The sequence below is a fragment of the Rhinopithecus bieti genome, unplaced genomic scaffold (assembly GCF_001698545.2).
Source record: "Rhinopithecus bieti isolate Rb0 unplaced genomic scaffold, ASM169854v2 scaffold_31072, whole genome shotgun sequence".
NCBI classification, from domain to species: Eukaryota; Metazoa; Chordata; class Mammalia; order Primates; family Cercopithecidae; genus Rhinopithecus; species Rhinopithecus bieti.
The window spans coordinates 603,412-630,338 of NW_016813477.1; the positions used below are offsets into that span (position 1 = coordinate 603,412).

The following is a 26,927-nucleotide window of genomic DNA, read 5'->3' on the forward strand; positions in this document are numbered from 1 at the left end:
GATCCCTTGAGCCCAGGAGATTGAGGCTAACTTGGGCAACATAGTGAGACCCTGTCTCAAAAAAATAAATCTTCAGTGAAGGAGGAATATTTTAATTGCCACAAACTTTCACAGTTCTGGAGTCTAGGAGTCCAAACTCAAGGTGTTGGCAGAGCCACACTCCCTCAAAGGGCTTTGAAAGAGAATCCATCTTTGCCTCTTCCAGCTTCTGATAGCTCTTGGTGCTCTTTGACTTGTGTCCAATCTCTGCCTTCATCTTCACAGGGCCTTCTTCCCTGTGTCTCTATGTCTGTGTCGTAAATATCCCTTCCTTTCCTATTGAGAGAACACCAGTCATTGCACATAGGGCCTGCCCTAAATCGGATTATCTTGGCTTGAGATCATTCATTTAGTTATATCTACAAAGACCCTATTCTGAGATGAGGTCACATTCATGGGTACTGGGGATTCAAATTTGGACATATCTTTTGAGGGAGACATAATCCAATCCACTACAGTGGGTGAGAATAAAAGTGAGAACTCTATTAACTATGTTTCTGCCTCTCTTCCAAGCCATGCCTAAGCTGACTCAGCATATTGACTTTAGCCTTCGTTTCTTGCATGTATTCCTATAAATTAAGATTCTCACTTGCAAATCAAAAGAAGGGGGAGGAGGCCACTTAACCAGCTGTCTTTCTTTCCCTGACAGGCACACTGCACTCCCTTCAGCTGGATTTGTTTCCACTGGCTAGCAATTATCATTAAATAATAAAGCATAGCCCAAAATAAACATGTTTATCATCTTTAGTTTTCAGAGACATTCTCTGGGTCCAAGGCTTTTAAAGTGAACGTAGATATTTAGATTTAGAAAATATTTTAAGCACATGTGTGCACATGTACAGCAAGGAAAATGACTAGAAGTAATTGCCTCTGTAGAGTAAGAAATAACATAAGCACTTTGACTGTTTTTATGTTTTAGTGTTATCTGCATTTTGCACAGTGAGCATGTTTTACTTTTGTGATTAGAAGAAGAAATGTTTTAAAACATGAATAGTTTTAATAAAGTCTTTATATTGCCCAGGCATTTTTTTTCTGTATTTTTTTTAAAGAGATTAAAAAAAAAAAAGCAAGATGAGTAGGCCAGTAGGGATTCTAAGAACAGACCACTGATGGTCTTGAGTGCAATTCAGACACCATTTAGGTTTTGGAGTGGTGTTAACATTGTGAATTATTCAGGACCTTATCAGATTCATCAGCAGTAAAAACTGAAATTCAGGGTCTCCACTGGGAGGTTTTCCCCAGTCCCTGGGGGAATGAATGAGCCCTCTCTCTTTGCCCATTTTTTCTTTGTGGCATAATGAGGTATCCACCCCCATACCCATTTTTGGTTTGTCAGGGACCATTTCAGAATGAGTCCTGTAATCCTTCATCAGCAGTGCCATTTGGCTTCTACAGGGATGTATTTTCCTATTCTTTAGGTTATTTTGAGTGTAGCCCTGTGTCTGGTCTGTTTTGAGGACAGCACACATTTCCATCGATCCTCCGTTACTGGAACCCATGGCAGAGCATTAGGCCCTTTTGAGCTGTTCCACTATTGAATGCAATTTGCTTTGAGGGAATTTTCCTATTTTAGCTTCTAATATGTTGATGAATTATTGAAATTTCAATTACTTTTGCTTCCCAAGTTAGCAGGATGGAGACATCCCAGACATTTAATATGAAAAGCTTTCCAGTGCTTTTTAAAGAAGGGGCCACATGCCTGTTCTCTGCCCTTGTCTAGAAGGCTTTTGGCAGCAGGGTTGGCACCGGGGCATGGCTCCACTCTTCCTGTCTATGGGATTAAAGTGCTTTGTGGCCTTGGAAGTCCCTTAGGTCAGTGCTGCTCAAGGTACGGTCCCCTGACCGGCAGCATCAGCATCTTTTGGGAGCTTATTAGACTTGCAGATCTTGGGCTTCATCCAGACCCTGCTAAATCAGAATTCCTGGGGTGGGGCCCTGGAGTCTGTTTTAACAAGCCCTCTGGGGGATTCTAGTACACTATTCTGTTGAGAAAGCCCTGTCTTAAATTTGCTAGTGCTAACTCTTCCCAGCCCGGCAAAGTCTGGTGCCATTCGTAAGGACCGTTGGGTGCTGTAGTTAGTTTGCCCTTTCAGGTAGACACTGTACTCTCATGCTGAAACTGTGACCAAGGTTATAAAAGACCAATCTCTAGCAACGCTTTTCAGCTCCTTGGAATACTTCTCTCTTTGGAAGTCACAGAGTTGTAGCTATAGAGAAGCAGGATTTGGACATTCAATTTCTGTGCAGTTAAATGTACATTTTAAATGTAACTTAGAGGGCCCCGTGTTTCTTTTTTTATGTAGAAGGACTATTTAGACATTCCTACCTACTATCCCAGGGAAAATCCATCTGTAGGTAACTTGGGGAAAAGGTGCTGGCTCCATCAGTGTCTCTTCTCTTAGCCTAATCTTTTCCCCAAGGCAGACACCTCTTCTAAACCACACATATTGAATAACTTGCACCTCTTCAAACATAGCATGTCATCCCAGCACCTGTGCACCCCCACACTCTCACCCCCCAAGCATATCATCACGAAAGCCATATCCTCACTTGTTCTCCTTTAAGATTGCTCAAGTACCACTGTCTTCATTCAGCTTTGTCTGGATGACTTCAGCTGGAGTTACATTCTTCCCTTTTTCTGCTTCCCATAACACTTGAGATAGAAATTTATAACACTCAAGTGCACTTGTGTTGAAATCATTCCTCTCTCCTCTGGGCTCTGAGATGATGATTCCATGAGAGGTGATTTCATCCTGGGTCCTCTGTCTGCAGTCCCCAGCACAGTCAGGCACTTGGGGCTAAAAGAATAAACATTCCTTAAAGGTAATTATCCAGTCCCTGGGTGCAGTGGCTCATGCCGGTAATCCCAGCACTTTGGGAGGCTGAGGTGGTAGAATTGCTTGAGCACAGGAGTTCAAGACCAACCCTGGCAACATAGCGTGACTCTGTCTTTACAAAGAAATTTAAAAATCAGCCAGGTATGGTGAGTGCACCTAGTCCCAGCTGCTCAGGAAGCTGAGGCAGGAGGATCCCTTGAGCCCGGGAGATTAAGGCTGCAGTGAGCCATGGTTGCACCACTGCATTCCAGCCTGGACAGCAGAGCAAGACCCTATGTCAAAAAAATAAACAAGGTGGTCATCCATCCTGGAAGCTTCCAGTGCCTTACATAATATGTGTACCTCATGCTTGTGAAGAATAGATGATGGTCTGTGGCAGATTGAGTTAAGAATATATTGACTCTTGGGCAATTATAAAAACTAGTAATATCATCACTTTGGTTTGTAACTCTACTTTTTGTATTACATGTGATTTAAGAAACTGATTCATTTAAAAAAATTATTAGTCCAAAAAAAAAGAATATAGTGACTTTTATGTGAACTCAAGCATCCTAGCTTTTCAATGGGCTGATCCCTCAATGTAAATGAAAGCCCCACCACCTACCTATCTGGCTGTTTTGCTCTTTAGCCAGGGAAACCACCAACTATGTCTAAGCATTATGATTGCAGGTGAGAGAGCTTCAAACTCGACTACAGAGCGTGCAGGCCACAGGTCCCTCCAGCCCTGGCCGCCTCACTTCCACCAACCGCCCAATTAACCCCAGCACTGGAGAGCTGAGCACGAGCAGCAGCAGCAATGACATTCCCATTGCCAAGGTGAGTTCCTGGGGATGGACCTGATGAGTGGGAACACCTCCTGTTATCTGGAAGCACCAGGCTCATCCTAGTCACTGTACAGGCATGCCCTTAGCTGAGACAGCCCAAGGGGCTTCCCCTGGGACCTTACACAGGCCTTCTATGCAGGAGCTGTAAGGAGAGATAACCCACTAATAGTTTTAAGTCTCTCTCAGCTGCAACCTGGACGCCAGCTCTCATTAATCAGCCAGCTGGAGAATGTCACAGCTGACAAGTCATTATGGAGAGTGAGACGTTTTGTCAAGTGCTCCAGTACTTCACAGTGGACAGAGTTGCTCTCAAAGACTAAGGTTCAGCCCAGTGAGGCACCTTGAGTAATGAACCAGTGATCTCCCCACTCACAAGACTGACAGCTCTGCCAGAAAAAAAGAAAAATAGGTTATGATGGACAGGCTGTGGCAGCTGTGAGAAGTAGCCCCACTCATTCGCTGGCACAGCCCCCAGTACCTATGTTGAGTCTGTCTCAGATGATTAAAATTATGCCTGTTGGCTTGCCTGGTAGCTCTACTAGCCACCACAGTAAGGTTGTTTCTTAACTATCAAGTTTAATAAGTTAGGTTAAACCAGTGTTTTCTAACCAGAAGTGAGCTCTTCCTCCGGGGGACATTTGGCAATGTCTAGAGACATTTTTGATGGTCACAATTGGAGTGCTACTGGCATCTTGTGGCTAGAGGCCAGAGATGCTGCTAAATATCCTACAATGCACAGGACAGATCCCCACAAAAAGAATTATCCAAGCCAAAATATCAGCAGTGCTGAAGTTGAAAGGCCCTAGCTTAAGCTAGTGGTAGAAAAATTGGACAAATGAGCTGTTCTTAACAAGTTCTTTAATCATTTAGTTGACATGGCTAAACAGCCCTGTATAAACATAGTCCCAACAGTTTATCTGGGGAGTGGTGTGTAGTTTTCTATAATGCTTTGTTTTCTTTTTTAAGATTGCTGAGAGGGTGAAGCTATCAAAGACAAGGTCTGAATCATCATCATCTGATCGACCAGTCCTGGGCTCAGAAATCAGTAGCATAGGGGTGAGTGTTCACGAGAAGCAAGGCAAGAAAGTACCCGGTAGAGCTACACAGACAATTGATTATAGATGACAGAATAACTTCCAAAGTCTATCTCCAATAAACTAGTTATAATAGTAAATCATACCTGATTTCCTTCCAAAGGATTAAATTACAATGTATGATGATTGCTATCCATATGGTGAATTACTTCTTCAGCTTTAAGGGAGATTTTTTTTCCTTTCCTTAAAACCATTCAGAATGAAATGATTTAGGTCCAGCTCTTGGTGATATAGATGAAAGTCTTGAAGTATCTGTCTTATATCACCCTGCTACCCCAGAGACGAAGAGCTCTAAAAGACCTTTGCCTTTTGCACATCCATCTTAAAAGGGGATGTGCTCTCTACTGAGGAGGAATGTTGTCTTTGAAGCCTAACCCAGTGGTAGGAAAGACCAGAACCTTCAGTTTAGTCCCAGAGTTTTCATTTGTGGAGTCAGGCAACCCCCTGGGACTGTAAGAGCTGATGGATGGTGAAAAGGATTAGTTTCATTTCTTTAAGGGATCTTTTAGGATTGGGGATGAGGCTGAGAGAGCCAGCTATTTGATCCTCAGAGACAGAGAGAGCCTTAAAATAGCATTTTAAGGCCCTAATTTAGAATTTTACAGTGAGCAAAAATTGCATGTATTCAGATTCCATGCCAAAGCCAAAATGTGAAAATGAAGGAGTCAGCCCCTCTCCTGGGCTACAGAAACCAAAAACAGTGACCTGGAGTAGCAGGGAATTCAGGATAGGGCAAAGAAATCCTGATTCTGTTCAACATTCAGAATTTTAGGAACTCCAGGAAGGCATGATCTCCCCATCCTGGCGGGCCAGCACTACGTGCTTGGGGAAGGAGTCATATTTTGATCCTGTTTTCTTTTTTCTTCTACTGCTTTTATAGTATTTATTAGTTAACTTTTCATACTAGGATTCTGTCATACAAACTGAGAACCATTAGGGTAACCATCCTCCCAGTCCCTGATTCTCAAGGAATATCTTGAGAATTAAATTCTTTTGCATACAAAACATGCGTGGCGACCAGCATCTCTGAAATGACATGTTCCAAAGGGGAATTAATGCTTCTTTTTGCAGGTATCCAGCAGTGTGGCAGAACATCTGGCCCACTCACTTCAGGACTGCTCCAACATCCAAGAGATTTTCCAAACACTCTACTCACACGGATCTGCCATCTCAGAAAGCAAGATTAGAGAGTTTGAGGTGGAAACAGAACGGCTAAATAGGTGAGGAGAGATCCTATCGATTTGATCCTGGGGCAGGGAGGAGCTGCTACTCCTCACTTCTCTTTCCAAAGATCTGTTCAAGGTGACTTATGTATTGTGACAGAGCAATACTGTCAGGCTGGTGGGGTTGGAAGTTCCTACCACCTTGGTCATCAGAGGAGTGCTCCCAACAGTCTGAGCTGCCATCATGGCTGTGACCTGGGCATTCACATGGGCCTTGTGCTTAGAAAGGTACCATACTTGCTTCACTGCTCTGCTGTCACCATTTTAAATTCTTTTTTTTTTTTTTTTTTTTTGAAACGGAGTCTTGCTCTGTCACCCAGGCTGGAGTGCAGTGGCCAGATCTCGGCTCACTGCAAGCTCCGCCTTCCAGGTTTACACCATTCTCCTGCCTCAGCCTCCCGAGTAGCTGGGACTACAGGTGCCACCTCGCCCAGCTAGTTTTTTTTTTTTTGTATTTTTTTAGTAGAGACGGGGTTTCACTGTGTTAGCCGGGATGGTCTTGATCTCCTGACCTCGTGATCCACCCACCTCGGCCTCCCAAAGTGCTGGAATTACAGGCTTGAGCCACCGCACCCGTCCCATTTTAAATTCTTAATACTGTTAATCAAGGGACTCCGCTTTTTTAGTTTCACACTGGACCTTGCAAATTACATAGTGAGTCCTGGGAGCAGCCCCTACAGAATGGCAAGTAGGTCACAGGTGACTGCCAAGCATGCAGGCCTGTGCTGCAGAGAACCACAGAAGGAAGTTCTGGAATGTTGAGTCAGCATCTCAGGGGCACTTGGAGCTACTGGAACCAGCAAAGGCAATCTGGTAGGGCCGTTCCTGGCGTGGACCAGGCATGCTGGTCTATCTGTCCTTGCTCTTCCTGATGGTTGCCTAATTTTGTTTATGCTTTTTGCAGATGTGCTCAGTCTTGGGTCCCTACATCCTATCCTAACTGCCCTACCTAGAGTAATTTTACTGTATACCCCGTTATATGGGTTCTTTTCAAGTCTTTCAAAAGAGGTGGTTTCAGTTTGCCCTTTTGCCTGTTGGCAAAGACTGTCTTATGTGTCATGCCAGTGATGAGGGAGTTGCTAACAAAGCAAAGGAGAAGGACCAGGGCCAAACCATGGAAACCACTTGGCCTCAGAATTGGTTCTGCAGTGGCAGAATGGACTGTTGAGTCACATCTGAGTGTGGTGTGGCTGCCTTGACTTACTAATCTTTAGTGGAAGAGCATTGTAAGAATTTGAAAGGCTTATGAGCTAACCAGGAAGAAATAGGGATACCCTTCCCCATCCACCATTGCTTAATTCCATTCCTCTTGTGTATGGCAAACCAGAATAAATTGAATTATCATGTTAGTCCTCCCTGATTTGAAGCTGTTTAATATAGTTCTTGAGAACTAAGGTAATTGACAATCTAGGTCATTTTAAATCTTGAAATTAAATGGTTTCCTTATTAAATCCAGAATACTTAAGAGTGATAATCCTGATGATTACTTAGTGGCGGTAAAGAAGCAGTCTTTTCACTATCACTGGCCTGGGAGTGCTTAAAAATTGAATCAGATATGCCCTTTGCAATTTAATGAAGTCATATGCCTTCAGGGGGACCTCAATTTAGTGAGGATCTCCTCTCTACAGATTCTGGGATTTAACAAGTTGGATTTGTGGCTGAACTTGAATAGGGGAGTTGCTTTCTACTCAGTTATATACACCCAGGAGAGACCAAAGAAGGGAGAAATATTTAGCTGGTAGCTCATGTTATTGTGGTGTTTAACAGCTTACAAAGGGCTCTCACAGATAGCCACTTAATCCTCAACCTGTGAGGGTAGAGTAGTCCTGTTTTGCAAATGAGAAAACAAAGACTTTGAAGTCGCAAGTTGAGTGACTTGCCTTAAATCCAGACCTATTAAGTAGCTGAGATGGAATTCCAAGCGTTACCCATTGACCTCACCTCCATTGTCATCTCTGTGATCCTAGCTGCTGCAGGAACCTGGGGCTTCTTAGAAATAAGCTACCAGTATATCCTGATGTGTGCTATTTTAACTACCTACCTCAAAGTTGGAGGCCTATTACTCTCAAAGTATGTTAGCCTTTAACTTCATGATTGCGAGGGGAGGGGTGACATCCGTACCCACCAAAATGTTTTCCTTCTTTAACAAATCTGTGTTAAATATCTACTACATGCTAGGCTACGTGGCATGCAAAGCAAAGTAAAACAGATAGGGTCCCTGCTCTCATGGAGCTTATATTCTGTTAGGGAAAATAGACCAAGGAGAAAACAAATAAGATGATAAGAAAGATCCAAGAAGGAAATAAATAGGACACCAGCAGAAGCTGAAAGAGGGTTGATTTTTCGATGGGTAGTCAGGGAAGGTGTCTGAAGAGGGGAGGCTTACATTAAGATGGATTACAAAAAAAAAGCAGCCACATGGCAAACTGATATTCTTATGGCCACTTAACAACCATGAGGCCTGAAAGAGCAACTGTCCAAAGGCCAATGGAACTGAAATGGAGTAAGGGGAAGAAGCTACACGAGATGAGGTGACAAAGCAGGGGCTGGCTCAGATGTGGATTTTGATGCCTTGGACACATTTTACTCTTTATTCTAAGTATAATTGGAAGTCATTAAAGAGTTTTCGAATATGGAAGAACAAGATCTGATTGACACTATGGAAGCTCACCTGGGTGTGGAAAATGGGAAGGGTGGGATAAGAGTGGAAGCAGCATGATCTTTGCGGTGCACGGGTTAGCTGTGGCGGGATGGGGCCAGGGGCTTCACGCACGGCATGTGCGGTGCTGAAAGCAGTGGAAACTGCAGCCGGGTTCCACTTGGATGAGAGAAAGGGATGGTCTCAAAAAAGATTCTCAGGGGTCTAGTGCAGGGGTGTCCAATCTTTTGGCTTCCTGGACCACATTGGAAGAAGAGGAATGTCTAGGGCCAAACATAAAATCCACTGACAGTAATGGTAGCTGATGAACTAAAAAAAAATTGCAAAAATATCTCGTAATGTTTTAAGAAAGTTTACAAATTTGTGTTGGCCGCATGCAGCCTACAGGTTGGACAAGCTTGGTCTGGCGTGTAGTGTTGGGTAGATGGTGTTGGCATTTACTGAGATGGAGAAGATAAGGGAGGATGAGGTACAGGGAAAATCAAGAATCCCACTTTGGAATGTTACATTGGAGGTAGCAATGTCACAGCAAAGGGAAATGTCAGGAAGGCAGCTGGATATGTGAACCTGGCCCTCAGAGGCAAGCTCTGGGCTAGAGAAAGTTGGGAGCCAGTGGATCTTACCTGCCTAATAAAGTCATGGGACTGGAAAGAAATCGCCCCTAGGGTGGGAGTGTCGATAGTAGAGGGGACCCCGGGACAGCCCCAAGAGAATGCCAAGCCTTCCCAATTTTATAGAGAATGAGCATCTAGCAAAGGCAACTGAGAGGAAGTAGCTGCTAGGGCAGGAAGAAAACCAGCAGAGACCCACCGTGGCTTAAGTGAGGGGAGCTCTTTAAGAAGGGAAGAGTAACAGATCAGTGAGGTGTTGCCTGAGAAGGGCCCTGAGATGGGCTTGGCCACATGGAGGTCTATGAGTTGGGTAAAGGCTTTATCTAATTAGCAGGGTTGGACTATAGACTGGAGCAAGTTGAAAAGTAAATGGCCAGCGCGGTGACTCAAGCCTGTAATCCCAGCACTTTGGGAGGCCGAGACGGGTGGATCATGAGGTCAGGAGATCGAGACCATCCTGGCTAACACGGTGAAACCCCGTCTCTACTAAAAAAAAATAAAAAACTAGCCGGGCGTGGTGGTGGGCGCCTGTAGTCCCAGCTACCTGGGAGGCTGAGGCAGGAGAACGGCATAAACCCAGGAGGTGGAGCTTGCAGTGAGCTGAGATCCGGCCACTGCACTCCAGCCTGGGCGACAGAGCGAGACTCCGTCTCAAAAAAATAAGAAAAGTAAATGAGAGGGGTAAATGGGGACTCTTTTCAAGAAGTCTTAATGTGAACAGGGCAGAAAAGCATTCTTATAGCACCTTACCTTCAAATGACCTCGGAGTGGCCAGAGGCTGGCAGTGATCTTAGTTCTTCTACACTCACCAGGTGTCTCCTGTGTTGGCAAGTGTCTCCATATTCTGCTCTAAGGCGTGAGTCTAAGATTTTTCCTTGAAGCTAATGGCTTCCAAACCCCTTAACATTTCAAGTCACTTGCAGTTTGTGTGTGTGAAGCTCTTTCTCTTTAAGACTTAGTGATCAGAGTACTACAAATAGATGTGTCCCATGGAAAATGAATTGTGGCATCAAGAGCATCTGTGCCCTGAGATGGAAAATGGAGAAGCTGAAGGATTATATTATTCATTTGTTTGCTGACTTTGCCACAAACTCATTTGCCCTGAATCTACAGTTCTGAATCTTGTAAAACTTCAAGTTCCCAATGCTTATCCTACCACTAGTTAGAGCTGCTAGACTATGTAACCCGAAAGGAACTTTGGGTACCATCCACAGTTCCTGGTCCATTTCCCACTTAAAGGCCGCTGGGGCAGTTCCTATTCACTTATTGATTCATCCTTTGGTTCTCTCTGTAGTTTGTGATTATGAGGATGGGATCTGGTTCAAATCCCAGGGCAAGATACTTAATGTTCTGGGCCTCCATCTCCTCATCTGAAATGGGAATAACAATACTTAATTGAAAGGGCTGCTGGGAGAATCACTAAAGCAAAGGCTTAACAGATAGCCATGACTGCTGTGATGCTGCTTTTCATCCCTGCATGTGGAGGGTGACTTATCTAAGCCCACCAGGCGTTCCACATGATAGGGACCTGGAGGTTGCACAGCTGTCTTCTTTCCTTGGAATATCTCCAGAGCCTAGCATTGTGCCCTGCTCATGCTAGACCTAGAGTGAGCGTGGCAATGGCTAGGGGTCTTATTTTTAACCAGGGGGCTTATTTTTTATTTGTAATTCACACAGAGTTTAGTGATACTTTTATGTAGAGTTGCTTCTTTGACAAAATACTGTGTCAGCTGCTAATCTGACAAGCCCACATCCTAGCATGCTTTTCTGGCCTGAACATAAATGAGACAACTGAAATATTGGCAAATTAATTGTAACCATAGTGTGAAACTGATTTTTGTTCCTTTGTAGCCGGATTGAGCACCTGAAATCCCAAAATGATCTCCTGACCATAACCCTGGAGGAATGTAAAAGCAATGCCGAGAGGATGAGCATGCTGGTGGGAAAATACGAATCCAATGCCACGGCGCTGAGGCTGGCCTTGCAGTACAGGTAGGAAAACAGCACAAGGCACACACTGGGATGTTTGGAGCTACTTCAGGGTAGAAATGCACCCAGAGTAACCTGCAGAATAAAAGCAGGAAATAGGCTTCTAGAAGGCATATCTGGCGGTTTGGACCAGCAGATAGCTAAGAGTAATGAATATGATGTTAGTAAACAGGTATATTTCTCCTAGCATATTCATCTTAAATATTATTTCTTTTGGGTACTATCACTCAAAATATCGATTTTTTGGTGTGTTACATGTTCATTTGTTCTTGCAGATTTTTATTCATATTCATATGTAATTTACATTGCTATAAATCTAGTGCATTCTATTTCTTTGCCGTAGTTGTAAAATGTTGCTTTTAATTAGCCTCTATTTATTCCTGTAACCCCTCCATCAAGTTTTTATGTTGTTAATTTACTCACTTTTCTAAAGGACATTTAGACTTTTAATATTAAAAATAATTCTATGATGAATAATTTAATGCAGATAAGATCTTCATTCTTTTGAATATTTTCCTCTGGATAAAATCCGGCAGCAGGAACTGTAGGTCAAAGGATATGAATATTTTCCTGGCTCTTCAGACATGCTGCTGATTTTTTGTCATGAGAACAAGCCAGTTTAAATAACTACAATTCACTCATTGGTGAGCAAGTTGTAATTTGAATGGACCGCTTTTTTTTTTCTGCCTCATCACTTTGAAATTTATCTGTTTTTAAATTACTGCTTGTTTAAAGCTGCAAAACTATCCCTTATTATTATCATCATAGGTTTCTTTTATTAGCATTACCACTTAAGTGTATTTGCCAAGGCCTCAGAGTAGTTGACTGTATCGTACACTTAGCATCCTCTAAAAGTTTGGTATTGTTTTAAGAAACATTCTTGTTTATTCAGGAAATAATCAAAGCAAAATAAATGAGACCAAAGCTACAAAGCAGTCATTCTGGTTTACAGACAGCAAAGCAAGCAGATAACCCATCTGTGATAACCCTTGAAGCTGGCTGCTGTCCGCCCACAATCTGCCTTTGAGCAGAAAGGTCTTTCTCCACATTAGTACAACCTCATGGATAAGGAAGTGTCCTCACATGTCTGGAATATGAACTGCCTTTGAAACCCGGAACTGGAAGCACCTAGGTCTAGCATTTCAGCTGTTTGTCTTAACTGTTAGTAAAGGACAGTGAAAATACAGGCAATCAAAACAAATTGTTGACTAAATGAGGCAACACATCCCCTGTTCAGCTTGAAGAAGCTAGATGGTTACTTTCTTAAAGAGGAAATGTTCCTACTGTAGGCATGTTATCTGGGCCCCTGAGGATGCTGTGCACATGTTCCACCTCTTGTGTGGACGTGGGCCACGTGCGTCTCAGGGTACAGGGAAGGAACTGTTCTTTGATATTTTACCTTGTTTGCCCAATGAATGATGGGCACAAAGAAGAGTGACTATGTTTCCTCTTCCTAGAAATCCAAACTCAAACTCTTGTCAGAGATTTTGTGAAGGCCTAAGAATGTTTCGTGAGACATTTTAAGCACTTCTAGTTTTATGAGAATCCGATAGAACTTTTCTGTGATGATGGAACTGTTCTCTACATGCACTGCCCAATATGGTAACCACTAGCCATGTATGGCTACTGAACATATGAACTATGGCTACTGCAATGGAGGAATGGACTTTTTCATTTTATTTAACTCAAAATGTTTTCAATTTAAGTAGCTATTTGTGGCTAGTAGATACTATATTGGATAGTGCAGGTCTAGGTCAAAACCATCTCCTTGTGGGATGTTATATTAGTTACCTATTGTTGTATGACTAATCACTTACTGCATCACAATTTCAAGGATCAGGAACCTGGGGTGGCTTAGTAGGTGGTTCTGGCTTAGGGTCTCTTGTGAGATTCTGGTCAAGCTGTCAGCCAGGACTGTACCATCTGAGACCTCAGCGGGAGCTTGGAGGATCTGCTCTAAGAAGGCTCTCTCACATGGCTGTTGGCTGGAGGCCTTAGTCATTACTCCCCAAGTGGACCTCTCCATAGGGCTGCCTGAGAGTCTTCAAGACATGACAGCTGGCCTGCTCCAGGGAGGATGGTCCGAGAGAGAGTGAAGTGAGAGAGAATGACCAAGATGGAAGTCAGCGTTTTTAGTAAGCTATTTTGGAAGTGACCTACTGTTGCTTTGGTCACACAGACCAACCCTGGTACAATGCGAATGGGGGACAGCACAAGGGTGTGGACACCAGGGTGTGGGCTCAGCGGGACTGCCTGGAGCGGCCTACCACAAGGGAATCACGTGGTCCTTTCAGCTGGTCACTGAAGGGATGACACACTTTCCTCTCCCACCTTTATTGTTTCTGTTGTATTTTTCCAGAACCAAGTTAAAAGTTTAAAATAAAAAGGCCAAATGAAAGAGCAAGCCACTGGCCTTGACCTGGCAATATTCATGGGGGGTTTCCTTGCCTGTGTGGAGAGTGAGGCCGAGACAGCACCTGAGCTGCCTCCTGCGCAGGAACCTGCGCCACATTGAAGGTGTCGGCTGTTCCCTGCCAGGGCTGAGGCCGCGTGTGCTTTGTTTCAGCGAGCAGTGCATTGAAGCCTATGAACTCCTCCTGGCGCTGGCGGAGAGTGAGCAGAGCCTCATCCTGGGGCAGTTCCGAGCGGCAGGCGTGGGGTCCTCCCCTGGTAAGTGTCTCCGGAGTCCCTCTTCCTCCTCTTGTCTCCCTGCCTCCTTTGCTCCTGCCCCTGTCTCGGTGGCTGGCATTGAATCATCTCCTGACAACACAAAATTTGGTTGTCAAGTGTGTTTTTCGTTTTTCCTCATGACTGAGTGGGTAAATTGTTTATGTTGAATGCAGCGAGAACTGGAGTGGAAACAGAATAGCAGACAAGTTAAAACAAACAAGTCTTCTTAGGAGCTGCATTCTCCTGGGCTGACAGTGGGGCCAGATGGAGCTGGGGCCGCATCAGCGATGAAAGGGGCCGGCATGTCCACAGCTGCCTCTCTGATGCCTGTTGTCAAGGCGCATGCTGTTGCCACATGGCCTTCACCTCCTCTCGTTTCATTGGCTGAGCTTCTCCAAATTTATCTCTTTGAGTAGTAGTTGTTTTTTTGTTTGTTGGTTTTGAGGTGGAATTTTGCTCTTGTTGTCCAGGCTGGAGTGCAGTGGTGCAATCTTGGCTCACTGCAACCTTCACCTCCTGGGTTCAAGCATCCTCCTGCCTCAGCCTCCCAAGTAGCCGGGATTACAGACATATGCCACCATGCCCAGCTAATTTTGTATTTTTAGTAGAGACAGAGTTTCACCATGATGGTCAACCTGGTCTCGAACTCCTGACCTCAGGTGATCCACCTGCCTCAGCCTCCCAGAGTACTGGAATTACAGGCGTAAGCCACTGCACCCAGCTTTTGAGTAGTTTTGAAACATGGGTTTCCCCTGCCAGGTCTCCAGGTGTCTTACAAATAAAGAAGAAGTAGTTTCACCCCCTGCTCGTGTCAGCATCACAGAATGTTCACCCACCTCGCTTTCCTGTAACCGTCCTTCCCCCAGCCCCGGGGATCCTGTGCCCTGTTGGCCTGACCTGTACCTTGAGATCTGCACTACCCACTCACTTCTATCCCTCAATTTTGAGTAAGGTGGAAGGAGTATCTAACTGGGACAGACACAAGCGTGTCATTCTAGGAAGCAGCAGCATTTGCTAAAATGTGGCCAGTGATTGTGGCTCTGAGCCTGCAGTTATGTGAGGACTGTAGCAGAAACAGTGCTAAGAGGAAAGAGAGACCCAAGAAGAAAGCTGGCCATCTCTCCATGCAGAGCTAAGCCCCAGACACCCCCTTAGCCTTCAGAGAGGCAATAACAAGTAAACTGAAAGCCAAGGTGGCCAGGTCACTACAGAGCCAAAGATGGGTGGTGTGGGCAGGCCAGGCATTCCCATGTGTGTGGCCAGGCCTCTGTCATGGACCAGTTTTCTGCTGTGAGCTTCCATTAGGACTTGTCCATCCAGGATACACCCTGCAAGGAGGTCACCATCCAGGCACCTTCTGAATGCACCCTCTTGTCCTTCTTCCCTACTCCACCCCCCTTGCCTGGGGGCTCACTTTTGCAATGCACACTCACGTGTGTTTCCTCCTTCAGTTTCGATTTGCACAGGAATCTGAAGCAAAACTGAAGGAAGGAAAGTATCCTGGGTATTAATTTCCTGCTTCATATCCAAGTGATCCAACAAAGGAGCACGCCTTCATTTGTATGGAGAGCCATGCTCTGCTCCTCCCTCTGGTTTTTTTTTAATAGTATTACCAGCCCAGCCCAGAAGTAGAAACTCTGCCAGCATTTCCATTAGAAACCTCATTTTTCAGGGTCTTTTAACTGAACCATAAAACTTTACTCCTCATATGAAACAGATCCTAAACTGATCTTGGCCAGCTGTCAAGTTTTTTAAAAATTAATATACGTATTAAGAAAAATGATAAAGGAAAAAAGTCAATCTTTGTATTTCCAGTTGGTATCAGAGGAGTGTCTTAAACCTGTTTCGGCCTCACAAGGTACCTTTCATGAGGCATGTACCTACTCAGTGCAGTTATTTGGTGTAGGAGCTGAAAGAGCTTAACTAAATCTGCCTTTTAAATATTCAAAATCAATAATGAAATGCTTTGTATTTACCTAATACTGGGAAGCTCATGTATACATTTGTAAGATGAGCCAGTCAGTAATGTCATGCCTGCTTCCAAATAGCGGTCAGTGGTGAGATATATGTAAAATGTCTTATTCATGGAGAGAAGTGAGACATGAAGGTTGTCAGAGAAATGACAGGAGGGAGTTCCAGGGATTTTTGGCCTGTGGAATGGGTCCACCCCATTTCCTGCCCATTCTCTGTAGTGCTGAGGGCGGGCTTGATTTTTAGCAGTTCCCCGTTCAGCCTCGCCCTTGCATTCTGCTGACAGCAGCAGCTGGCCCATCATACGGCCCCATCATGCTGTAGAGCTGCCGCACAGCAAAGCAAGAACTCGTTTGTGACATGCACCCACAGGGTCTGTGATTGTGGGTCTTTTCTTTGTTTCTTGTTGATGTCACAGGCATTCATTTTGTTCATTCTTTAATTCACAGATGCTTTAGGCCAGTGGTTTTCAAACTGTGCCCTGGGAAGCTAGAGGAGTTTCTCTGGGCCTCGGCAGTGGGGTTGGAGGGTGGGACTCTGAGCGTCTCCCACTTCTGCCCACTTCGTCCAATTCCATGTTTATCTTGTTTGTATGTTAGGATAGCATTTTGTATGCTTTGGCGTAAGATTTCATTTTAAAATATTTGGAAGAGCATGCTGTACAGGTAGCAAACTAGTGATTTGTTCAGCCAGCACAGTTTCTGTTTTGTTTTGTGTTTTTAAGACTTTGTTTCTTAGAGCAGTTTTAGGTTCACAGCAAAACTGAGAGGAAGGTACAGAGATTTCCCATATGCCTCCAACCCTCAACATGCACAGCCTCCCCCATTTTCAACATCCCCCATCAAGGTAGTGTATTAGTTACAAGTGATGAACCTACAGTCACACATCATCATCACCCACAGCCCATAGTGTACATCAGGGCTCACTCTTGGTCCTGTACATTCTTGGGTTTGGGCCAATGTATAATAACTTGAGTCCGCCACTATAGTATCATACAGAGTAGTTTCACTGCCCCAAACGTTCTCTGGCTCCACCTATTCATTCCTCCCCCACCCCCATCCCCTGGCAGCCATTGTTGTTGCTGTTGTTCTTGTTGTCGTTTTGGAGACAGGGTCTTGCTCTGTTACCAAGGCTGTATTTGAACTCCTAGGTTCAAGCAGTCCTCCCACCTCAGCTCAGGCACCCATGATCTTTTCACTATCTCTATAGCTTTGTCTTTTCCAGCACAGTTTTAAAACACAATAGCAATGTGAACATTTTGGGCAGGGACTTCACTGCCTGGTCTGTGCAAGTGCCCACCACACCCTGATGTTCTGCACTAGCCCAGTTACCTGGCTCCTGGAGGCATTTGAGTTCACCACGATTACCAAGCCAAGAGAAGGGTCAAGGGTGGCATCGGTACATATAATACAGAGCCGATCTAAAGCTCTCGTCTGAACCGTTAATTTTTGTCTCTCTTGCCCCCACACAGGGCTCTAATCAAAGCTGTAGACATGTAGAAAGATGGCACAGTTTTGCCCCAGTGTCTCCCTCCCTCATTCACAGGGAAGTGCCAGTGCACAGAGGAATGGCCAAATGGTAGACTTGTGGCTGAATGGGAGGAGAAGCCAGGATCCTGCATCATTAGAAAAATCAGAGCATGTTAGAGCTGGAAACAAATGTGGTGATCCCATTGGCCAACTCCTACATTTGTCCCTGAGGCCAGTGGAGCCCAGAGAAAGAGCAGAGAAATAACCTTCCCATGTGCAGCTTCTAAGTGACAGTGCCAGGCCCAGAACACAGATCTTCTCTTTGGCTGGGCACTGCTGATGCCCCTCCACAGCGCCACCTCTGCCCTAAGTAACTGAGAGTTAATTATGCACAGTCACTCACAGGCGTGCCTTGTCCAGGCCTATGTTGATTAATCCATTGGCTTCTCTGCCACATAGGAGACCAGTCGGGGGATGAAAACATCACTCAAATGCTCAAGCGAGCTCATGACTGCCGGAAGACAGCTGAGAACGCTGCCAAGGCCCTGCTTATGAAGCTGGATGGCAGCTGTGGAGGAGCCTTTGCCATGGCCGGCTGCAGCGTGCAGCCCTGGGAGAGCCTCTCCTCCAACAGCCACACCAGGTAATGCTCAGCCTTCTGTCCCGGGGTGGGCGTGTGTCCACCTGGCATCTGTTCACTGGACTTGGTGTGCAGTGACCCAGCTCTTGAGGACTGTGTGGCTTGGGAAAAGGCAGACATAGATTCTGGCTTGCAGCCTGCTCCATTCAAAAAGGCGTCAGAAGGTCAGAACAGAAGGGTTAGAAAATGGCCCTCTCACTTTGCCAATGTGGAAACTGCAGTCGAGAGAGGAGAGATTTGCTGTGGAAAGTGGTAGAGATGGAATGCAAACCTACCTTTCTGTCAGATCCATTTTCTCCTACATTGTTCTGTTCTTCATTTCTTTGTAAGTCTTGATTTCCAGGAAGCACTTAGGGTAGCCGAGACCCGTTTGCTGCAAATGGTCCCTGTGGTCCCAAGGCCCAGCCCAGCCCATCCTAGTTCCAGACATCTCTCTCCCATGCTCTTGTGCCTCCATCCTCTATAAGCTCTTCTCAGGCAAGAGCCTCTCCTCCCATCTCTTTTGCCTTATGGAATGATGCTGCATTCACAGCATGTGCTTACAGGCACTCAGTCATGAACCTAAGGTCAAGTTCACTGTCTGTGAATCTAGGAAATTAAAGTGGGTGCTTGAAAAAGATGAGGACCTTGCTGAGCGAAGACCTTGTTGAGCATAATTTGCTGAAGTCATTTGATTCTTTTGGATGGGAATGGAGAGTCAGAATGAAACCCTTTCTACTTACCTTCTCATTTCTTGCCATCAAAGCCCTAAAAACTTGAATGCCTTCCCTTTATTTACCAGTCCTCAGTCTAGAAGACACTTTGTTAGAGATTCTTACATAATTGCCAAATAGTGAAAGACTTGGAAGGGTAACTTACCCCATTTTCACAGGTAAGGAAACCTTGGCTAAGAGATATGTCAGTGACCTGCCCAGTGATAAGAGGGAAACCTGGACGTGAACCCGGGATTTCAGCACCGAGCATATTGCCCTTCCCACATTGGATCTCATGATATAACAAAACAGTGTCTACTTGCAGTCTAAGCGACCAGAACTGCTTAAAGATACATTGACTATTGAGAGCCAGAGGAGAAACACTGATGCTTTCTTGGTGCTGGAAAGCAACTGAATGTTCCCTCTCTCTTTCCCCGCTGTAGGACCAACCATCTCCCTCAGTGCGTCCATTTACCTGTACTGGCCCAGGTGTCCCAGGGGAGGGGACGTGCCCAGGAATACGCTCAGCCAGGTGCCGACAAACAACCGGGACTTGAGTCTTCTTTACTTTAGCAACAATTGTCTCATTCAGTGAAGCACAGATTACAATTTTTTTCATAAAACCAGATCCTACTGTGTAAACACAGAAAGCAGATGCTCTTCTTAATGACTCTTCCAGATGTGTGTAATCTATAATTTGTGTGTGTATTTAGTATAGAAATGTAGTTCTCATGTTGTCAGTGATGCTGTGTTGTTTCATTAGTGAACATAGGAATTTGCTTGACAGGAAATGTGTGCTGTTTCAGTAGCTTATGAGGTTTGTGCCACAGATCATTTGTTCAAACCTCCCTACCCCCCAAAAAGAATTTTGGGGTTTTATTCTAAATCAGAGACAAATTTAGAACCAGTCAGGAGTGAGAACAGTTTTATCACCATCTATTTAGCTTTTGAATATTTGTTAGAAGTACTTGAACTTACAGGTTAGCCTTGATTTTGAGACTATTTTCTTAGAGAAATTTAATTTGGGATCCTATGTTTCTGCAGATTGAGATAAATTCAAAACACAGAGTCATTGTTTCCAAGGTTAACCTCACCAAAGAATGGTTCTTAAATTAATTTCGGTCTCATGTGGGTCTTCCCATCAAAGTACAGAGGGCTTTAGCTCCAGTTTCACCCAGTTCTCCTTTAAAAATCACTTTTACCCTCCTGCCCAAATCAGAGCAGCTCTGAGTACAGAAGAACCACACATGGGGCATTCATTTGTCACTCCACATTCTTAGAACCTGATGCAATTAGACTGCTTTATGTTAAACGTGGGTTTAGAATAAAGTCCCAAACCACTAGACCCCTTTCATAATTATAATTATAGTAATTTTGTTTGTAAATCTTGCTATTCTGGCTCAAACATTCCCCCATGTCAAGTTTATGAAAATAAAGAAAAGGATCTTTCTGAGTTGGAGCTTTATGTGGCCCAGCAAATTCCCTTTCCCCCCACTGTAACCACCCAGCTTAAAGAGGTCTAATCAGAGTGTCCATCAGTTGCTCCTCAAGGGTTCAGGAAAGGAACGCTGAGTATTGCACCTCCAGCGGCATTTCTGGCAGCCCATAGGCAGCTCCTAACGACAGGAGGGTTAATGGTTTTAGAGAGGAGCAGCAGAGGGGTAGTTAACCAGCAAGGAGAATAAAAGTGATAGCCAACCCTCAGTTGACTGTTGGCAGGAGCCCAGGATCGGTGCTATTTCGTTTTGAAAAATATAGCCATGGCCTCATCAGAAAGTATAATAGTCTTATGGACAGAGTGACTAGGTTGATTGCCTGGGTGGCTTTATCAACATATCATGGCAAAGAGGCACAAGGACGTTGGGAAGTGGAAATAGAATCCTTGGACAAGCCCACCCTCTGCAGCAGGCCTCATGGATCAGCTCCTTCTGTGTAGCGTAGTCATCGCTCTCAGTCCACAAAGGAACTGTCGCCCAGACGGGATCGGCCACAGCAAGTCTGCACTCTCAGAGACTGAAATTGAGTCCCTTGTCTCAGCACCAGATGGGGATCAGGGAGAGCTGTGAGAATGGTGGTTGCAGCCTTGCCGTGAGCCTCTGGGTACTGGCAGGCAGCCAGGGTGCTGCCTGTGTGGCTACTCACTCTGGAATGTAATCCCCAAATTGGACTGGATGGCAGCAGAGCTCAAGAGGTGCCCAGCTCTCACTCTTTGAACTAGTCTAGATTAAGATAAAGTTTCATTGAGGCAGAAAAAATAGTTGGGGAGAGTGAAATAATGTCCATTGAAAGGGTGAATGTTTTGAAACAGCCATCTAGTTAGAACAGGCATCAGTAAGCTTCAGGAATGAGAGTCAGACTAGATCCGGCTGAAACAGTCATCTTTACTGAAGAGAGGTGCTTTTCCATCCATGTATCAGGAGAATCTATCCAAAGTCCTTGGGACAAATGCTTAATGGTGTTAGTGAGCTCCAGAGACTCAGCCCAGACACATTCTTGACATGACAGCATTATGATCAGTCCTCCTGCTCAAATGTCCTCATCACTTACCTTTTAGGTTCTATGAGAACAAGATATAGACATGAAATGCTTTTTGCTAGTGAGCTCTAACTTCTTGATTTCGAAAGAACTGTATGCTTGTTGTAAAACTAAGCAATTAAAATCCCAGCATTGCAAAATGCATGGGATAGTAAAGTTCTCCATTCTAGGACTCTCACTGGAAAGGACATTGGGAACAGTTTGGGGTATATTCCCACAGATTTAACTGCATTTTTTATTAGTTAGGATGCATGGTTGCAAAGAACAGAAATGTGCTCAAATAGCTTAAATGGAAAGGGGTCTTATTGGAAGGATATCAGAACTCACACCCACGAGCTGCATACCCGGGCAGAAGGCTGCCTAAGACAAAGCAGCAGCAGAACCAGGCTTCAGGTCTGGCCTGTGTGGCCCTTGCATGCAGCCTATGTTCTCTTTCCTGTTCTTGGGGGCAGCCTTCCCCAGGTGACAGCCAGCCACCTCACCACCTGCATTTGTACACAAAGCTGGCTGGTTTCCCTGATGTCAAGTTAGAAAATCCTGGGAAAGTGACATCTTGCCCAGCTGGGCTCTGATGGCTATCCTGATCCTCTGTGGCCATAGCAGCACAAGGCCAAGGCAGTTTCCACAGGAGCTTGGGGATGGAGAAGAAAAGGGATAAGTCTCAGCAGAAGAGCTTGGAAGGCAGGTACTTAGTGTACCAAAACACGACATCTTTAAAAACATGACTACATCTCTTTTTCTTTTCTTTTCTTTTCCTTTTCTGAGATGGAGTCTCGCTCTGTCACCCAGGCTGGAGTGCAGTGGCGTGATCTTGGCTCACTGCAACCTTCGTCTCCCAGGTTCAAGTGATTCTACTGCCTCAGTCTCCCGAGTAGCTGGGATTACAAGCACCCACCACCACACCCTGCTAATTTTTGTATTTTTTTACACAACAGTGAAAGATTGTATTTATTATTTTATTAAAAATAAAAAAGACTGTATTTTTTAGCACAACAGTAAAAGATACAGGCAAGCTGCCAAGGCTTGAACTTCTGCTTAAAGAAATGGGGCCACTTAGCAATGACTTAAATGCCAAATGTCACCTGGACTGACCCCCCCCTTGTTCAGATAAATTTCAAATGCTCAACAAAACAGATGCCCACCCCCAGGGCACTTTCCTTCTAAAAATGAGCTGCTGGGCGGGGCACTTTGGGATGCCAAGGCAGACGGATCATGAGGTCAGGAGTTTGAGACCACCCTGGCCAATGTAGTGAAACCCTGTCTCTACTAAAAATACAAAAATTAGCCAGGCATGGTGGTGTGTGCCTGTAGTCCCAGCTACTCAGGAGGCTGAGGCAGAAGAATTGCTTGAACCCAGAAGGCGGAGGTTGTGGTGAGCTAAGATCATGCTATTGCATTCCAGCCTGGGCAACAGAGTGAGACTCCATCTCAAAAAAAAAAAAAAAAAAAAAAAAAAAAAAAAAAAAAAAAAAAAAAAGACAAGCAGCTCCTTGATGGAAATCAGATCTCAGCTGGGGCCAAGTAAGATGTTGATGAAAACTTCAGGAAAATGCCATCACGGATTTTTAAGGCAAAATAAATGAAATGTCCTTCTAGCCTTCTGCCAAGGCAAGCTGAGGAGGCTATGATAAATGAATTTTTCTTCTAATGAGCAGGCTGGGGAGCTGTCTTGAGGACAGAGATGGGACATGGTAGAGAGGGATAGAAGAGAGGATGTTCGACATCAGTAGCTGGTTTGAACAACATCTCCCATAGTCAACAGCGTAGGTGGAGAGTGGGTCAGCCTGAACCGTCCCAGACCAGCCAGCCCCACATTCCCACCAGACTACAGGCCTGCTGCATATGCTGTGTGCTGGAAGAGCTGCTGGCAATGAACAGATGCAGAGGAAAGCCAGCGTGACGGGAGCTCCAGCAGAGCATCACGGAAAGGAGAAACCCACATATCCTAGAGTAGCTCCTCAAGAAGCCAGAGCAAGACACACACGTGTGGCTAGGGTTTTTGTCATTAGCCTTCCCCCACAGTCACTCTCAAAGAACACAGACAGTCTCCCATTCTGGAGAGGAATAATGCAGCCACAGAAAGTGATTGATTCCCCCTTGACAACTGAGATCATCCAGCATTCCAAGCCGGGAGAGTTAATGGATGACTTAACCCTTGCCCAGCAGCTAGCAGCAGGCCCTTGGGAGACCGCCAGCGCCTTTGTCTGTGAGGCCAGAGAAAAGGCCAGTGGCTTCCCCTCCCCTACCATTGTCATAATCATATTCCTCACTGAAACGTTAAGAGCTCAAAGCAGAATTGTAATTAACCTCGCCTGATCTGTTCCCCACTGCTGTCCTGGAAGCGGGAGAGGGAAGCCGGAGGGGCTGTGAGGTTTATCTTGAAATTAAACTTCATCCACTAAAAGCATTTTAAAGCTCTGTGTTTCCAACAGGGTAAGATCTGTGGACTGAGATCTTTTGTTATTTTTTTTTTTCTTATTTCCTTCCTCTTTGAAAACTATACTCATAGCAAAGAGGGTAAAACAAAAGCCTTCCCTGCCTGCCACGGACCAGGCTCCGGGCCCTAAGGGTGGCAGCGCCTGGCAGTCTCTGCCTGCCTGTGTTCGTGTTCCCCGACAGGGCTAGGTGATTTCTCAAGTCCAATCAACCACTGGTGGCTTTTGTTCTCCCTGGGATGGAGAGATTCTGGATGACCTGCAGACGGCGGATAGCTTAGGGGATCTCTGAGTCTGGTGTTGGGGGTGTTAGGTGTTGTGGGACTGTTGGCAAAGTCATCAGGAAAGTGGCCACCTGTCCCTCCTCCTCCCACAGGACAGGTACTGTGTGGCAGCACCAGCTGCCTGCTTCAGGGCCTGCCATATCCTTTCCACAACTTAGTGAGGCAGGAACCCTTAGTATTCCTATTTGCTGCAGCCCAGAAACATTGGGTAATTTACTCTGGGCCATAAAGCAAGTAAGTGGCAGAGGAGGAACATTTATCCAGATCTGACTGACATCAGAGACCTGCTCATAGACCCTGACAGCCACCAGGGCAGCCAGGAGCATCGTCGCCTCTACCTAGAAAACCTGGGTACATCCAGTCACCTCACAGGCTACCGAGCAAATGCCCCCTTAGCCTGAGGGGGAGACCAGTGCTTCTCACACCTGAGCGTGCGTCAGAGCTGCCTAGAGGATATATTAAAACACAGATTGCTGGGCCTCACCTCCAGAGTCATTGACTCTGGAGGTCTTGACAGCGGGCCCCAGAATGTGCATTTCTAGCAAGTCCCCAGGTGCTGCTGGTGCGGCCAGCCCAGGACCCCTCTTGGAGAACTGCTGGGGTAGACCAGTCCTACTAAATGGAAAATCTGCCAAAATATTATCACTTCAGTTCCTGCAGGGTAATTAGAGAATGCTGGCTTTTACTGCTCTTTGAATTTTGTGATTTTTATTTTAAATGAAAGTCAACAAAAGGTGTTTCGGGTATAAATTTATATTTCCCAAAAAGTAGTCTGAAGAAAATATATCACAATGTCTCGTGGGTGGTAAACACACAGGTGTTAGTTATTCTGTGGTTTTCTATAGGTTTGAAATTTTTCAAAATAATTTTTAATGAAAGGAAAGACAAGAGGTATAAGTAAACCCCACACCCTGTGTCCCAGCTTTACAAGGAAGGATTTCATTCCTGAAACCTCCCAAGTAACTGGAAGAGAAGCGCTGCTGTCTGCCAGCGCCACGCTGTCTAAACATGCCGAGGCTGTGAGCACGTCTCCACCCTCAGCCCTGTCTGTGGAATGCTTTGCAAACAGTGCCAGTACTTGAGTTTGCTCTAATTTTGTCACTCGTTCGCCTGTGGACCATTAGATGCCTGTCCCTCCACATCAGTGTTGACGATCTGTGAAGGTGAGCTCCCGAGCTCTGCTTGGGGGTTTTGTGCAAGGCGTGCCTGCCGCTGAGCCAGTTGCAGGCAGACAGGCCTTCACTGAGATGAGAGTCCTTTGGATGGGTCCTGCGATGCACAGCCCAGCTCCTCAGTGCCCTCTGCTGTGGGCGCGGTTTGCTGTCTTTGCACTTCCCTTGAGCTGCCTCGTTTCACTGTGGAATAGTCCGTGAAATGTTGCAGCTGCAGGATGTTGCTGCTTCTCCCCCTCATCCTTTTTAAAATATAGCTTGAGAAAACGTAATGCTGATGATCAGTAGTCATTTTTATCCTTCTCCCTGCCTTTCCTGCTCCCACCTTGCTGCAAGCTGCTAGCATCTCTCCCTGGAATTGTTGCTGTAGCTCCCAAGGTGCACCCCTACCTCTGTCCTGGCCTACCTGCATCTCTCCTCACCCTAGAGGCCAGAGGGATCCTGTTATAACAATAAGGCAGATCACATCCCTCCCAGTTAAAACCCCCAATGGCCTCCATCCTAATCCTAGAGAAAAAGACACAGCCCTTATAAAACGCTATATGGCCTGGCACCTGGCCCCTCCCACACACTCCCTCTCTGACCACATCGCCTCCTTTCTCTCCCCTGCCTAACTCTGCTTCAGCCACCATCTCGTTCTGCTGGCTGCACTCCCCACCTAGAGCCTTTGCATTTACTGTGTCCTGCAAACATCCACATAGCTCCCTCTCTCGCCTCCCTTAGATCCACCCTAATGTCACTGGATCACGCAGGCCTTCCCTGCAACTCAATCACAAATAATAACCCATGCTCACTCTGCACTCCCCACACCTCTTCCCTGCTTCATTTTTCACCCTTTCATGGACTGTGTATTTCACTTCCCGGCCTCCTCTATTAGAATATGAGTTCCTTGAGGGCAGGGATTTTTCCAGGACCCCATAGTTGGCACTCCAATATTTCTTGAACAGATGAATGATAGCTTCTGTGTTTATTGAGTGCTTACTGTGCACTGGGCACTGTTCTACACACTTCTAATTTTTTTTAACTTTGAAGTTCAGGGGTACATATGCAGGGTTGTTACACAAGTAAACTCATGTCATGGAGGTTTGTTGTATAGATTATTTTATCACCCAGGTATTAAGCCTAGTACACATTAGTTATTTTTTCCAGTCCTCTCCCTCCTCCTATTCTGTACCCTCAAGTAGGCCCATTGTTTGTTGTTGCCCTCTATGTGTTCATGTGTTCTCATCATTTAGCTCCCACTTATAAGTAAGAACATGTGTATTTGGTTTTCCGTTTCCACATTAGTTTACTAAGGATAATGGCCTCCAGCTTCATTCATGTTTCTGCAAATGACATGACCTCATTCTTTTTTTATGGCTACATAGTATTCATGGTATATATGTGCCACATTTTCTTTATCCAGCCTACCACTGATGGGCATTTAGGTTGATTCCACGTCTTTGCTATTACAAACACTTCTAAGTTTACCTCATTTATTCCTTACCCTGACTTTATGAAGCATATACTATGATTACCTTCATTTTAGAGATGAGAAGACAGGGAATATTCCAAGTATGTAAGACACTTGGGTCACACATAAAGATAGCACGTAAATCAGAACCAATGGGAGATAGATCTATATGGAGAGATCTATACCTAGATATAAAGAGAGAGATCAAGATTGATCTCTTGATATAGATATCTAGTAAATCACAAACAGTGATTTATTTTAAGGAATTGGCCCATTTGATAATGGAGCTGGCAAATCTGAAGTCTGCAGCTCAGGCTGGAGACCCAGGGA

The 26,927-nt window shown here is 45.2% G+C and overlaps 1 protein-coding gene across 5 annotated transcripts in view; it reads left to right on the plus strand.

Annotated features, from left to right (window-relative positions):
* LOC108512897 (colorectal mutant cancer protein) overlaps window positions 1-26,927 on the plus strand; it is a 272,212-nt gene that overhangs the window by 212,535 nt on the left and 32,750 nt on the right. For all 5 annotated transcript variants that reach the window (XM_017848451.1, XM_017848449.1, XM_017848450.1 and 2 more), the window contains 6 exons: window positions 3,546-3,692; window positions 4,667-4,756; window positions 5,866-6,014; window positions 11,139-11,279; window positions 13,843-13,946; window positions 17,846-18,029. In XM_017848451.1, the coding sequence (XP_017703940.1) occupies window positions 3,546-3,692; window positions 4,667-4,756; window positions 5,866-6,014; window positions 11,139-11,279; window positions 13,843-13,946; window positions 17,846-18,029 (815 nt within the window). The remainder of the gene's footprint in view (window positions 1-3,545; window positions 3,693-4,666; window positions 4,757-5,865; window positions 6,015-11,138; window positions 11,280-13,842; window positions 13,947-17,845; window positions 18,030-26,927) is intronic.